At 36.6% G+C, this 15,715-nt stretch overlaps 2 protein-coding genes across 3 annotated transcripts in view; one reads left to right on the forward strand and one right to left on the reverse strand.

Moving 5' to 3' along the window:
- LOC139962409 (protein mago nashi homolog) overlaps positions 1 to 15,715 on the forward strand; it is a 183,793-nt gene that overhangs the window by 60,821 nt on the left and 107,257 nt on the right. The window lies entirely within an intron of this gene.
- LOC139962408 (adrenodoxin-like) lies at positions 1,881 to 15,678 on the reverse strand. 2 transcript variants are annotated; one of them, XM_071962326.1, is made up of 5 exons: positions 15,523 to 15,678; positions 11,711 to 12,048; positions 6,893 to 7,005; positions 5,457 to 5,586; positions 1,881 to 5,061 (listed from the first exon to the last, which is right to left on the reverse strand). In XM_071962326.1, the coding sequence occupies exons 2-5, from the start codon at positions 11,956 to 11,958 to the stop codon at positions 4,968 to 4,970; spliced, it is 585 nt and encodes a 194-aa protein (XP_071818427.1). In that variant the 5' UTR covers positions 11,959 to 12,048; positions 15,523 to 15,678; the 3' UTR covers positions 1,881 to 4,967. The 2 variants fall into 2 exon arrangements, with proteins under 2 accessions (XP_071818427.1, XP_071818426.1); XM_071962325.1 differs by having other exon boundaries at positions 15,510 to 15,662.

The raw sequence follows: 15,715 nt of genomic DNA on the forward strand, positions 1-15,715 counted from the left end.
GAAAGCTGAGGGTGAAGGGCAGAGAATTGAAACAGGTGGGAAATATTTCATTCGAAGCTGCATATTGTGTCAGATAGGAACTAGTTGTAACATGTAGGGTCTGTGACGTGACACATTAACACGACACAAATGATATATTCCTTCACACGTAATCGGATAGTTATCCTTGATAATCACCATTTGGCATCTCCTTAATTAGCCAGCTATTAAACCAGCTTAATTCAAAACACAAATGTTGATACTTATTTGCATTTTCATTGGCAAAAACTGGAGGTGCGACGTGCCAGGTAGTGGAGGGAAACAGAGAAGTATAGGGGTGTAGGCATAACCATCAACTTTGAGGTGTCTTTAAAAATAATTTTACACCGTACAATATTTCAAGATCCTTCTGCCTTCTTTCTACCTCTGTGAGCTGCACACAAGGGCGATTTGTTGCAAATATTGGGAGGGGGGAGACATTTGCTTGGGTGTATCCAGGCGCGTATCCAGGATTTTCTAACCGGGGGCGGCGCAAATTACTATCAAAGCGGAGCACCACCATTGGTTGGCGCGCAGCGTACAAGAATATTTCTGGTTTTAATAGCCCCCCAGATCACCGGAAATTGCACTTCTTGGGCTTGAAAATGACCAACCAGATGTACACTTTTGCCTGAGAACCAATTTTTTCCCAATAGTTTTTTTTCATCCATAACCTTTTTCAAGATTGTCACCAGTCACACATCATTGTCGACCTCATCGCATCTCCTGTGGATCATTGCTTTTGTAGGTAATACTACATAAAAGCCCAAAATACCCGTCAGCCCCATTATTCAAGGTTTTAATCCCATTATTTGTTCAGAATTTGAATAATAAATTCACTTCAAAACATACCCATCATGTTGCACACAATTTCATCTAATGGACAACCAATAAAAAAAAAAACCCCTTCAACCCCTAACAGACCGGTCAAAATTGCAAGAGTAGAGGGAAGTATGATGAAAAATGTTGGTCAGGGAATTTGCGAAAATTCAGACACAGTTAATTTATTGGTGTACAAATATTAAAACCTCCTATAACGGCTACTATAAAACATCGATATCAGAAAGAAAAAAAATATGCTCGAGGGGGGGGTCTCCCCCTTCGCCCCCCCCCCCCGGCTACGCGCCTGCGGTTAGAAATCTTGTAGGAAACAGGCCAAATGGAAACCCAGTGAACCCATATCGATGTGGATCATATATATGATTGTACGAACTTACACTCATACAAAAGAGATGTACAGACATGATGATAATAATCATGAGTGACAACATGCTATACGGTCACAGGTCATAGAAACGACCACGAAGAGTCATTTACCTCATGCAGCATGTGTTGGATGAAGTTTTAGCCACCGCCAAATATGATTTGGATAAATAATCTCACGCATTATTTTCTATTTATAGCCACAAAAAAAAACTATGCCACCAAATATTGGGGGGATATTAGACACTATATCCCCCACCTAAAATATTGGGGGGACATGCCCCCTGGCCCCCCATGATCGCCGCCCATGGCTGCAAATATTCATGCAACTAAAACTATAAAATTCTTCACTTTGTAATTGAGTGAGGAAGTAGGGAAGGGGTGAGGTAAAGAGTGAACTTCTTATATGAACAGCAGTGGAAGGTGATTAAAATTCTCCCCACCCCCTCCCCCTTCGAGGTTTAAACTACATTTCCCACTCCCTCAATGGTTGTGCTGTTGAGAGGTACCTACAGATTGGCAGTTTGAAGAATAAACTCACATGAAACAATAATAGTTGTGGTTTTCTTTTTAAATTCATTATGAATCTTGAAAGTTTAGAACCCCTTAAAGTGCATAGAATACAAAGTATTTGTCAACATATGACACCAGAGACTTGATTAAATAATGCATGGTTTCATTGTTTATTTATATTTTGTCATCATAATAAAAGATAAGACTGTTTATGAAAATTATAAAGGCTACACATGGAAACACTGAAGTTATGATGTGCTCAGTCATAACAGAGTAATAGCCAGAGCCAGTTATTGGCTAAAGTACACCTCGCCTCTACAGAGAAATACAGGTTGCTGATCTCAAAAGACTCACTTTTCAATATCCTTCAAAAACAAGGCTTCATTAAGCGGAATTCACTTCACCATTCAACCAATAAAGTTTTACTTTTAGATAGTTTTAATGTGTTTTCATATGTTAATCTTGTCTGTTGACTTATGGTAACCTTTGACCTCTACTTCCATTAATGCAGATTTGCATATATCAAGTGACATTCAACTCAACCGAGATGACAGTTACTTTGTTTATAAGCAATTCAGAATTTGTCCTATGTTGAATACGTTCACATGTAAACGTTAAATCTCCGCCAAAAATAAATATCTGATTTCTCCACTACATACCAAGTATAAAGGTCACACAGCTCAATTCAAAGATACATACAGACCCACAATATGTTTAACACACACAGACATACACACAAGCAAGACAGCACATCCCAAAGTATACCCCTTTCCCGTTTGGCACAAAGAATTGAACAGGTCAACTAACAAGCCTTTGGCACCATCATTACAATAACTTGAACAGTAATAATGAAGTTCCAACAATAAATTCATCCTAATTATCTAGCATAAAAGGACTTGTAGACAATGGACAAAAGACATTTGTTAGTTTTCAAGGTGTGACTTGTTTTTCAGTGTTACTATTTACTCTACAAGTTACTCAGAACTGATTGTCATTGCTCCACCTATCATTTCTTGAGTCATATCAAGAGATTCCTCCTAGCCACCTACCTAACCCTCACCCCTCCCACACCAACTCCACCCACTAACCCTCCTCTGGCTTCACTTATCTCTGCAACAAATCATGTCAATAATGCCTTCACTGTAAATACATTTGAGACCACACTCAAGACTAGTTGAAATTTAAGCTTTGGAAGTGAAACACAGTTTAGACTTGGCATTTCTATTTGGGTATTGCATGCATCCTATTATTTGGGAAAATAAACCAAATACTCTATAAGAGTTGGTTATTTTATTTACTATAATTTTTGTTTAGGTATTTTAGTGAGGTATAGAAAAAACTCCAATACTAAAAACAGTGCCCCAAAGGGCTATAATAACAGAATAATGAAATGATATCATACAGTTTTTCTTAATGTTTTAGACACACAAGTAACCAAACTACTGTACCTACTTATCAATGTAATTGTGTATTACTGAATCTTCCATTAACACACAAGTTCAAAGTCAAGATTTTAAAATCTTATTAACTACCCGAGTTAATAATGCTAGACGAATTCTAGCTGCAAACAATTACTCTTTCATTCTTCTCCAGTTATCTCGAAAACACAAACAGCCTTCACAGTTGTATTTTCAGGGTATGTTGTGATGCTAAAGGGGGGGGGGGGGGGGGGAAGAAGCAACAACATAGTTTGTACTCCAGTTTTTTGTGATAGGAAAATTTAACACATACTGTAGCAACTGCAAAAACCTGTTCCTTTTATATCAACAGAGTTCTTTTCTGCCCCGTTTTGAATGCAACCTGACTCAAATTGGAACGCAGAAAATCCAGGATGGTCAGGAAGTATGTGTGGGTGTGCTTATGACTACGACTGACCAAGACTCGGCCAGTTTTAAGTCGATTTGGCTTCAGTCGCACAGGCTTGACATGGAGTGAATTGCTTAATAACAGTTTCAACCAACTTAGCCAATCACAGAGAAGTAATTTTGCACGTGACCTAAACGGGCCCTGGTGGTTACTGACGAACAGAGATGTTTTGATTACTATTGAAATGTAGGTTATAGTAGTTGATTTTGAGTCAGTTTGCATTCAGCAGGGTGCAGCTAACTTAAAGCTGCAATTTTGCGATGGGTTGGTACTTTTCCGTTGAAATATTTGCATTTCATTTGCTATATCCTTCTTCATTCAGAGTTTAAAACTTTGAGATCTGTGTAGTTAACACCATTTGGCTGCCCCCCTTACCTGTTACTTAACTGACAAGTTATTCAACCGAACACAGATAATTTATGTAAACAAATTTCTGGCAATGATTGATACCTGTTTTCGTTAACAAACCTTGTAGCTTACGACTGATGCCCTCATTCCTATATGCTAATATGTTGGAATAAAGAAACACCTGGTGAATGTCTTAGAGACAACAAAATATAAAATATATAGCAGAATGACTTGTCACTCATACTCCAGAGAAAACTAATCACTCAGTCACCATCCAAAACAATCCTATACAGACAGGGGGTAGGAAGCTTCCAAAAAGTGGGGGAGGGCACAACATCAAAGGGGCACTTTCTCATTCCACAACCACCACTCGTTATGCTATAAACCGATACACACCGGCCATATCAGGTTAAATATATATGATGTGTTTATATGCTTTCAATACTATTATGGTGCACGTGAATAATTGAAATAAAATATTAAAATTAACAAAGGCTTAAGATATCCATAAAACAGTTCTGCATCAAAGGGGCACATTTTATTTGCCAGTAGGGCACATTTGCTATTTTGGAAGAAGATGGGGGGGGCACGTGCCCCCAGTTCCCCAGCTCCTTCCCCCCTGTATACAGACCTTTCTTGGATGTGAGTATCCCCACCTAATTATCGTTACTATGCCGTTAAAAAGATGCCCAAAAGGAGGGAAAGGCGATCTCCATTACATCACCTCAAATGGAATCAAGCTAAAACGCTTGGTGAATAATGGATGGTTTAACTAGAGATAGTCGTTGTCCGACTTATCCTCATCACTGGTTCAGTTTCGTAGAAAACTCTGTCGACCTCTTAATTATCTCTGTCAAGAAGAAAAGTCCCGCAGAGAAGAAATCAACCAATCAAAGCTGTACCTGAGTGCTGACAAATATTTATAGAGATTGCACTCTGCTGAGTTTTCTTGACCTAAGACTTCCTTAAACAAAAAAAACTATAAAAAAATACTGGTGAGTGTAAGTTAGCGTCATATGTCAGACATCCCTTGCATCTGCTACACCGTCCGGTACAGTAACAGTCATACCGTCCATGTCCTTTGACAAGATAATCTGACAACCCAATCGCGACCTGGAGCAAAAGGAAAAAAAGGACATTGCCTTGACAACACACAAAGCATAATATGATACCTGCATATATACATTGGTTTGGTAAAAATCCACAATGAATGTTTCCTGTCCAAGATATAAATGTTTAATGTTTTTTGTAACTTGAGAAATATATTTGATAACAGGCAGAGCAGCTCCTATTTTTCATTTTATTTTTTTAACAGACAGTTTATCTCACAAACATTCTAGCACGTACAACTCATGATACAGAAGATATGTGATGAAATGGAATCGACTGGAATAGATATTCAAATGATAAATTGGGTTGTGGGTTAAAACCAGTGGTTTTTTTGGAAATGTATCAAGCTCGTATTACAAAGTAAGATAAAATAAAGAAGGTAAAACAGGAAAATTTACGTGTCAGAAAGTCCACATGCGAAATCTAACATATCTTGTTCCTCGTCTGAAGCTTCAGGTAGGGAATTAAACTGAGATTCTTCAAATATTAAGTGGCACGTTGAGCAGGCTAATGTACCTTCACAAGCACCTGAGGAATATATAACAAACCAGAGACATTAAATAACGTAATATGATTTATGAATCAAACTACTGTCCTGACTAAAGTAAAAGCTAAGTTCATTAGTTGTTAAAGTGATTACTAGCCACTAGATTTAAAGTCAAGGCTAATATATAATGAAGGTTCTCAAACCAATTGCTTCCCTGTACACATGAAATCCTGAATATATACAATCCCACTGCTGCCACCACTGTGTGAGTGAGACAGAAGGATCATAATAATGCCGGAATATAAGACTAAATGCAAGTCAAAATGAAGAAATAATCAAGCCTCGGGTGTCACCTTGAAGGATAGAACTGAAAAAGAAACACCACTCTGTAAGCTCTTTTTAGTCTAGATGCATGTAAACCACACTTGCACATTTAATTTCACTTAGTCAGAAACTTCAAGCTAACTATCATTGTAGATAAAAACAACCTATACTTTATATAACCATTTAATGACACAGGTGTGAGATTGGGCAAAGGGGAAGGGGCAGATACCAAACCAATATCCAGTGGTGATGAAAGTGACATCTACCTGTGGCAAACCTAGTGAAATATATTTCAGTAGAGAGCCATTACACCCCTGACTCCCTACAAAAGGGGTCCCTTCCTCATGTTTCTGAATATCCAGTTCAGAAATTAAATTTGATGACTAATAAACTTTTATGTTATCTTCTGTTTTTGATGTTTTAATATCAATAGCACTGAAGCAGTAAGGTTAACCTAAGGTCAAAGTTCACACTAATATAAGTAATCCAACCATTCAATATGAAGTATGAAGGGAGAGGTGGGATGGTGGGGAGGGTGGTGTGGAGGAAGGAGATGCCTGCTTCTCTAACTGCCTTTGTACACTACATTCCTGTAATAGAACCTAATAGCATTTTCCATCATAATCTAAGAAACTGTGGCACCCTATACTAACAGTAAAACACCATGTGTTTGCTGGTAGTGATATAACATGTTTATTACATGATAAGACACAGAGTCATCCAATCCTTTACATACAGCTTGAGACAAAAGACGATATGGAGGGAGGGGTGGGGATGATGGGGGGTGGTGTGAAGGGAGGAGATGCCTGCTTCTCTAACTGCCTTTGTACAGTACAGTCCTGTAATAGAATCTAATAGCATTTTCCATCATAATCTAAGAAATCGTGGTCCCCACTACTAAAGGTAAAACACCATGTGTTTGCTGGTAGTGATATGAACATGTTTATTTTGATATAAGACACAGACTCGTCCAATCCTTTACATACAGTTTGAGACAGAAGACGATACAATGGGAGACCCTACCATATCCTTCGATATCCAAGTCATTATCTATAGCTACATCCAGGAGGCTGTCGCCAACAACCCCATTGACTGTCATCTTTGTCCCATCTCTACCGATATAGTTTATCTTTATTCTGTAGCGTGAAAGACAAAGAGATTCAAAGAAACTGATGAAAAGTACGGTAAAATAGCAGGTTGTAGTGGTTATAAACGTATTTTAATTAGACGCTTAATGACATCAGAAAATGATATTATAATGATAAAATAATGAGGCATATTCCAGATATTAAAGATCACCAGGTAACAACATAGACAATAGTCTGCAATCTTTATTGTAAGGGCAGTTTTACTTGATAAAGTCTGTATGATCTGAAAATATTACTAACAAGGAATAAAAGACATCTGACTATCACAACTTTAATAACATTCTAATGTTACATAATGTTGAAGATTGCTCTTCACATTTCCTTCTAACTCGTGTCTAAGCTTTCTGTAAAATTCATAACTCCTTGGACCTTGATGAAAGACTTGGTTATCTTACAATGCATGCTGTATCTCACTAAGCAATGAGTATTCAAGTTATGCCTTGGTATGTTGATTAAGTCTACAGAATATTCATGAGGTGGGCTTGTCAGCCAACAGGTTTGGTACACTTAGGAAAATATTGATGCAGGTTATACTCTGCCAGGCAAGGTTTAAAGGCATTGAAGATTCGCCCCAAACCGCGTGCGGCCATCTGAAAAAGTTAACTTTCCGTTGCTTGCAAGTGACGTTTTGTTAGTGTCGCTACAAAATGCAGACAGTAATGAAACGCGATACCTTGTTATCTTTTATCTGGACCTGAAATGTCCATTGCTGTATTGTTTTGTACACTGTGCTGTGGGTATTGACCGCAGCTGTATGTACTGACTGTACACTAGTGTCTAATTACCGACAGTAGCAAGCTGTGTGTGTGTATTTTCTGGGATCGATGGTAGTGTCTAACACTTCTGTTACACCTCATACGAAAATAGGTCAGATTACCGGCATTAGACATTTCTTTTTGCGCGAGTCTTCACACCCTTTAAGCAGCCAGAGTAGAAGGAGCAATGGTTTAGTGAGTCCATAATTGTACTTATATCCTAGTAAAGTGGAATGTACTGTACTCCAACTCGTACTTGTGGCATTTTCAATAGTATTACAGAAACCCAGGCCAAAGTTTGTACTCGTACTGGGACTTGTATTGATATCCTTGATTAGAGTCTTGTACTTGTACACTTACCAAGGGAAATTCTGCTTGAACTCATATACATTTCATTTCATTTCATTTCATTTATTTGTTTTTTTCTCAATATACGGTACATAGTATGTCATACAAACGTTTACAGATATGAAATTGAGTATAAAGAGAAAGGAAGTGATCTAAAAACCTGAAAGGCTTATCGAGTAGAGCCACTCCCTAAAGAAGGAAAATAATTAAGTTATCAGTGTTAACGATATAAACAAACAAAGATTTCTAAAAAGTATTATGGATCAATAATCACTTATGTAAACCTCGCTTAATTGACTTTTAAAGGAACGTGGTGACTGAGAATCATTTTGTATATGATAATGATGATTAAGTAGATAATTCCAGCAAGTGTTTGCCCGATAACGTATACTCTGTTTACCCAGGTTACTATGGGGAAAAAGTCTATGTATGTGACCAGCCTGTCTTGTATTATAATCATGGATTTCCCTATTAACAGTGAATAAATTTTTACACGTGGGCGGATTATACCCATTAATAGAGCGATAAGCGAATGTAGCAAGATGAACTTTCACAAGGTCCGGTAATTTCAGTAGCTTAAGTGAGGCAAATAATTGACTAGTATGATCGTTATAGTCGGCAGAAGATATATGTCGAATAGCCCTTTTTTGAAGTACAAAAAGTTTCTTAATGTTATAAGCAGCCGTGCCAGACCAAACTGTAATGCAATAAGTAAGGTGAGGATAAATTAAAGTAAAATATAAAGAACGAAGAATATGTTTTGGTAAGTAGTGCTTCAATTTGGAAAGAATCCCAACGCCACGAGAAATATTTGTTGATATTGTATTTATGTGATGACGCCATGTCAGACCAGAATCAATACAGTAGTTACCCCTAGAAAAGTGGTAGAACACACTTTTTTTAGACTACTACCATGCATCTGTATGTCAGACAGAATATTTCTATTCCTACCTTCATTGAAAACAACATATTTTGTCTTACCTACATTTAAAGAAAGTTTGTTAGCTGAAAACCAGCATGAAATTCATCAAGCACATGACAAACTCTAGTCTTCATTTCCACAGGATCCAAGCCAGAGAAAAAAATGTTAGTATCATCAGCGAATGATATGATAGTACAATTATCTGACACATGACAAATATCATTTACATATATTATAAAAAGCAAGGGCCCCAATATAGATCCTTGTGGAACCCCACAAACAACATTCATGCAATCAGAATCCGTATGAAGACAATTTGCAAATTGTTTTCTGTTTGATAAATAGCTTCTAATCCAGTCTAGTCCTATGCCTCTTATGCCATAATGTGACAATTTCATAAACAAAATACGGTGATCAATTGTATCAAACGCTTTGGACAAGTCCAAGAATACACCGACGGAAATCCTTTTATTATCTATGGCATCATACAATACCTCCAGGGCCTCAGTCAAAGCAAGTTCGGTTGATTGTCCTGGCCGATACCCATATTGACTTTTGAACATAATATCATGTTTACTGATAAAATTATAAATACGATTATGAACTATTCTTTCAAAGATTTTAGAGAAGCCTGTTAGTACAGAAACTGGGCGATAATTACCTATAACATCATGATCCCCTTCTTTGTAAACAGGGATAACTTTCGCAATTTTTATATGATCTGGGACAGTACCAGTTGCTAAGGATAAATTTATAATGTGAGTAAGAGGGTGAACAACGTAATGTAACACCTTTCTTAGTATTGAAGGCTTTATGCCATCGAAGCCGGCAGATTTATCTGGTTTCAAACAAGCAAGTGCAACTTTAAATACTTCACTCTCATTTGCAGGAGACATATAAAGGGTTGAAGGATTTGAATTTCTTAGGTAATGATTTGGATTAGTGTCACTATGAATATCTGACGCTAAGTTGGGCCCAACATTTATAAAGAAATCATTGAATGCGTTTGTAATCTGCTTAGGATCATTGGTTTTACCGTTGCTGACTTTCATCGTGTCGGGAATAGACGACTTACTTTTTCTATCATGTAATACATCATTGATTATTGCCCAAGTACGTTTAGAATTGCCACTGCAACTATTGAACTTATAAGAATAATACCGAGTTTTCGAAATACGAATAATGTGGGTCAATTTATTACGGTAAGTACGAAACTTGTCGGAATTGTCCATATTGGGGTTTTTCAACATCTTGCGATAGAGTTTATTTTTACGTTTGATTGATTGTAAAATACCAGTCGTTATCCAAGGATGACGCTTTTTACGACGCTTTGAGTTACTGATATAAATATATGGAAAGCATTCATCATAAATATTTTGAAAAACTGTAATGAAATTGTAATAAGCTACGTTCACGCCCTCAATAGAACATATGAAATTCCAGTCGGTATTATGTATTAAATTATTAAAATACGTAGTATTCTTGTCGGAATAGTTCCTTGCGTAGTAGCCAGAATCAGATTTACTCTGTTCTACTGAAGTTTGAATGAAAACGGGGAAGTGGTCACTTATATTCGTTAGTAGTATGCCAGGCGTGATATCAGTAATATTGTTGGTGAATATATTGTCAATAAGTGAGGCCACGGTTCCACTTACTCGAGTAGGCTTGGAAATTGTAGGGAAAAAATTGTTTGAAAACACAGTGTTTATGAAGTCAATATTAAAATCCCCCATGATATAACCATGTTTGTTCTCACTAGATATTAAATTGAGTATAATATTTATATATTCATTGAATGTAGATGTTAAACCCTGTGGAGGTCTATAGACTACTCCAACGATTATATTATTCTTATTCATTGCTATTTCTATGAAAATGCTTTCTATCGCCTCATTGAAAAAAGATATGTCAGTCCTTTTTACAAACGTATAATTATTCGATATAAAAAGACCAACACCACCACCTCTCTTGCTATCCCTGTGACTTTCTATAAAAGTATATTGATCTATTTGTAACAAAGGTGATATTTGGTCACTTAACCACGTCTCACTGAACTCGTACTCATGTTGTTGAACTCGTACTCATGTTGTTGTACTCATACTTGTGCTGTTGAACTCATACTCATGCTGTTGTACTCGTACTCATGCTGTTGTACTCATACTCATGCTATTGTAGTCATACTCATGTTGTTGTACTTGTACTCATGCTGTTGTATTCATACTTGTGCTGTTGAACTTATACTCATGCTATTGTAGTCATACTCATGCTGTTGTGCTCATACTCATGCTGTTGTACTCATACTCATGCAATTGTAGTCATACCCATGCTGTTATACTCTTATGCACGCTGTTGAACTCATACTCATGTTGTTGTACTCATACTCATGTAGTTGTACTCATACTTGGCTCTTGAACTCATACTCATGCTGTTGTTCTCATATTCATGATGTCATATTCATACTCATGCTGTTGTAGTCATACTCATGTTGTTGTACTCGTACTCATGCTGTTGTACTCATACTCATGCTGTTGTACTCATGCTGTTGTACTCATACTCCAAGTGTGAGTACTAGTACTACAGTACAGTGTTAATTTGATGAAATCTACAATCAGTTGAATATTTTGTAAATATTTTAATGCATGACCCTCGAAGTTCTTGCAATACTTACGTTTCTTGTTTCGCCAGAGTGGAAGATGTCGATAAGAGTTTGGAAAGAGGTGAAATAGTTCCACTAAAATAATTTTTGCTTGATCTTAATGTGTGTTGTGAGTTACATATCCATCTTTTAGCACCAACTGATGTACTGAAGTTCTCGTTTCCACGGTAACCTCTTGAAAACCTGCAACGCTGAACAAATCCTGTTATAAGCTGGGCATGTTTATGAAGTCTACAGACATTTGGCATGAAGGATTGCATAGTGCTGGCAAGTCGATGAAGTCGCAGAATTTCTATCCCTGTGTTTGATTATTCCTGAGATACTGTATGTCTTGTGGTGGATTCTAATAACTGTTGTAGGAAAAAGGAAAATACAAAATATTTTAATTATGTCATGGAAGTTGGAACATATTTTAAGCCCACAGACTGGCTGCAAAATTTCACTGTGGATCACAAATATAATTTACAGCCCATTCCTGCACTAGCAGTAACCCCACCATGGAAGTAGGGTAGTTACTTCCACAAGCCAACACATTACATGATATTTGGTTACATGATCATCTACACAGACAGATGATCACACATACATACATGCAAAAATACATACAAACATACATGTTTATTGACTAGTACAAAATCTTCTAGATGTGTTCAAATCTACTGAAATTTTTCAAGGCATTTAATTTATTTTGTTAAAATGTTATAATACACTGAACGACATTTGCTGTTGCTAACACTGGCAAAGTAATAGTCCCTGTTAACAGGAAATTACACAAAGACTCATGATACACACTGTAAACTCTATATACAGGACTTTGATGGGAAAAAGAGGTAAATGTTACCTGGTTAATAATCTACTTTTGAAAACTTTCACTTTCACAAATTTGCTAGAGCGTCAATGATAATTTGAACAGTCTATTTCAATCTATAGCTATTAAATAAGATGACAAAGAAATTAAAACAAAAGGTTGTTGCTTATGATGAAATTATAATTGCACACTCTACTAAAGGAAAGTACTAAGGAAATGAAAGAACAAGGACAAGTAGTCTGAGACATTGTACTCTAGTCACACATAACAGAAGAGAATAACAGACAATCATATTATTTTTCTTTTCTAAAATAGGTCAAAGATTGCCTTTTGTCTGACATTTTTGTCAGAATGGACTATAAACAATACTGTACACTTGTTTAACATGCCATTTATGGTGAAAATTGCGCTAGCTAAGCAGATTGTTAAGATCTGAGAATGAAGTCTTCAGGGAATAATTTATCCGGTATCGCATGCATCGCAAAATGGGAAATTTGCTTTCAATTTGTGAAGATGCAGTTTTTCAATGCAGAAACAAAGTTCAGAGCCCTCAAAAATGCTATGCAAAACTGGAACACTTAATGTAATGTAATTTTATGTTGTGTAATGTTAATAAATCACTTAATTATGCGCCATAAATCCAGTGCTGAAGGCTTGTTCAAAGGCGCAGTGGAGGGTTTAAAGATTAAAATATCTATAAAACAGTAATGTCTTCAGCTGGGATTTGAAAAAACATATAAATGAGGTGGCTTTCCTGATGTTAAGTGGGATTTTGTTCCACAATGTAGGGGCAGTGATTACGAAAGCCTTGGAACAGCATGAAGAAAGTCTGGCCATTGGAACTTTAAGAAGTGCCTAATTAGAGGACCTCAAGTCACGGGATGGTTGATATGGGCTCAATAAGTTCTTTGGGTAATCCGGGGCCATTCCATACAAACACTTGTAGGAGAGAAACAGCAGCTTAAATTCAATGCGGGGAGATATTGGCAACCTATGTTCGTCTTCAAGCACTGGTGTTATATGACTTAGCTTAGGAGTTTTTGTCACTATTCGTGCAGCGGTGTTACGAATTCGTTGCAGTCTATTCATTTGTGCATTTGTAATTCCATAAAGCAAAGAATTACCATAGTCAACTTAACACTTTCGAGAAGTGCTTTGTAGTAAAAATCAACTTATCAATGGATTCTGAAAGAGAAAATTTCTCTACATATCATGGAATTCTATCAATGAATGATTGAACATAGGTGGAGCAAACACAATTTGCCAAAATAATAATGAGTCCATCCCGAATGCTGAAATAGTTAACAGTACTCACAGCAGTGAAAACTAACAAACACCAACAAGAAAAACCAGAATTTTCTTTCATTTCCTTTGATGATGTGGTGGGTTTGTTTCATTTAATTTTCGCTAGCCGTAACAATTGTCATAGTAAATGAGACTTATTCACAGTAATTTCCCATAATTTAGATGGCTGTGTTTTGTCATGCTAAAATTTTGGGCAAAGCTGGGTGATCGGTACTGTCCCCCCCCCCCCCCCCCCATTTTAGAGCAGGAAGTTCCCAGAGATGACTTGTCACACATTTGGCATACCATTTGCACATTGTACTATTGTCTTTCTACCTGCTCAACTGTGGATGTATAGGATACTGAAGTGTATACTTTATGAAAAACACATGTTATAAAACAAAGCTTCAATCTGAAACAAAATAGTCTGTAGTTGTGCTGATATTCGTTTAAATTTAACATTTTGGGTTATAACTAATTGTTATGGACATCCTCAGCTTACATGATTTATTCATAATTTAATTCAGAGGCCTGGGCCAAACAATTGGTTAATGCTGGAGTTAGACCACAACCTTGCTGGATCAATTCCACGAATCAAACATAAGCTTTGACAGAAACAACATTTGTGTGACTCAGTGCCATGGCTGGAGATTCAATGTTTGTCACTCAAAACTATTCATCTTGCTATTTGTAAAAGAAATTTATATTTTAACCAATTTCATGATGAGACATACAAATTCATATCCATCAAATATTTCTTTTCAATACTTTAAATTTCTAGCAACATCTATTTGGCTTTTCCTTGTCAAAATGCATTTAATTCCATGTCACCGAGTGACAGAATTGAGCATAATTTTCAGTGCAGTTGGCCAAGACCACACATACTGTAGGAGGAACATGGCCATATAAATTCACAAGCTATTAGCTGTGGTAGATTGCTTCTGAAAATGTGGGTTCAAAAATGATTTTTTTATCACAGAATTAATGTAATTTTATTTACTCTTTTTGAGAGAATTGATCATCAGAAGTTGAATTGAAGTGTAGGAATAATAATAATAATAAATCAAAAGAACTTGAGAAGCAGTTCCTTTCTTTACATGTGTTATAGAAAACTGTGTGAATTATTTTAAGCATACGATTGACTATCAGCAACTTTCACATTTTATATCCTCTAAAATTAGAACTTCAATTTATACCCTATTTTTGTTTTCATCTTGTTGGATTTTGATCAAAATTTCACGAACTGTTGTTAAACTTAAATTTTTTCTCCCCAGCATGTAAACTGTAGACTCAGTCTAGTCCTCTAGCCTATACACTATAGCCTAGGTTATTTCTTCCCAGATGCAGGTGAAAAAGCGAACAATATTAATCTAAACGACAACACTCTGGAACTGAACCTTGCATTACAATATGCCTAGGCCTACCCTGCAATTAAGTTAGGGCCTTAGCCCTTACGCCTGGATTTAAGTACATATTTGTCCTTGTTAGTTAAATGTTAGGGTACTCAAGTTTAACTTAGTACGGTACTTTGGGTAGTTACAGCTAGGGCTAGACCTTGGTCCAATGGTCTACTCTAACGAAAGTTGGGCCAATGACTACACTCCATACCATTACCACACTCATCATCATATGTTCAAAGTTCAAACATGTATAATACTTGACGTTGCTACTGCCAGTCCTGCCCAAAGAACTGACTCCCTTTAAAAGAGAAAGTGGTACCGTTTGTTTTTACCCTTCCAATTGTCTTGAATAGTAAAAGGCAAGTTGTTATTGGCCACTACCACTAAACTGTACCATGTAAATTGTAACTGCTGTAGTCTTAGTCATAATCGGGCCTAACCAGTTTAGTCTGTGTGCATACGTACTGCATTTATATCACATCAACATGTACGTATTCATATGTATTCACAAAAACTGTGGAAGTG

The sequence above is a fragment of the Apostichopus japonicus genome, chromosome 21 (genome assembly GCF_037975245.1).
Source record: "Apostichopus japonicus isolate 1M-3 chromosome 21, ASM3797524v1, whole genome shotgun sequence".
NCBI classification, from domain to species: Eukaryota; Metazoa; Echinodermata; class Holothuroidea; order Aspidochirotida; family Stichopodidae; genus Apostichopus; species Apostichopus japonicus.

Coding starts and splice junctions, on each gene's coding strand:
- LOC139962408 (XM_071962326.1), bottom strand. CDS start 11,958: ATGCAATCCTTCATGCCAAATGTCTGTAGACTTCATAAACATGCCCAG. Junction 7,006..11,710: donor ACTCTGGCGAAACAAGAAAC/GTAAGTATTGCA, acceptor TTCACGCTACAG/AATAAAGATAAACTATATCG. Junction 5,062..5,456: donor GCATGTGGACTTTCTGACAC/GTAAATTTTCCT, acceptor CTTTTGCTCCAG/GTCGCGATTGGGTTGTCAGA.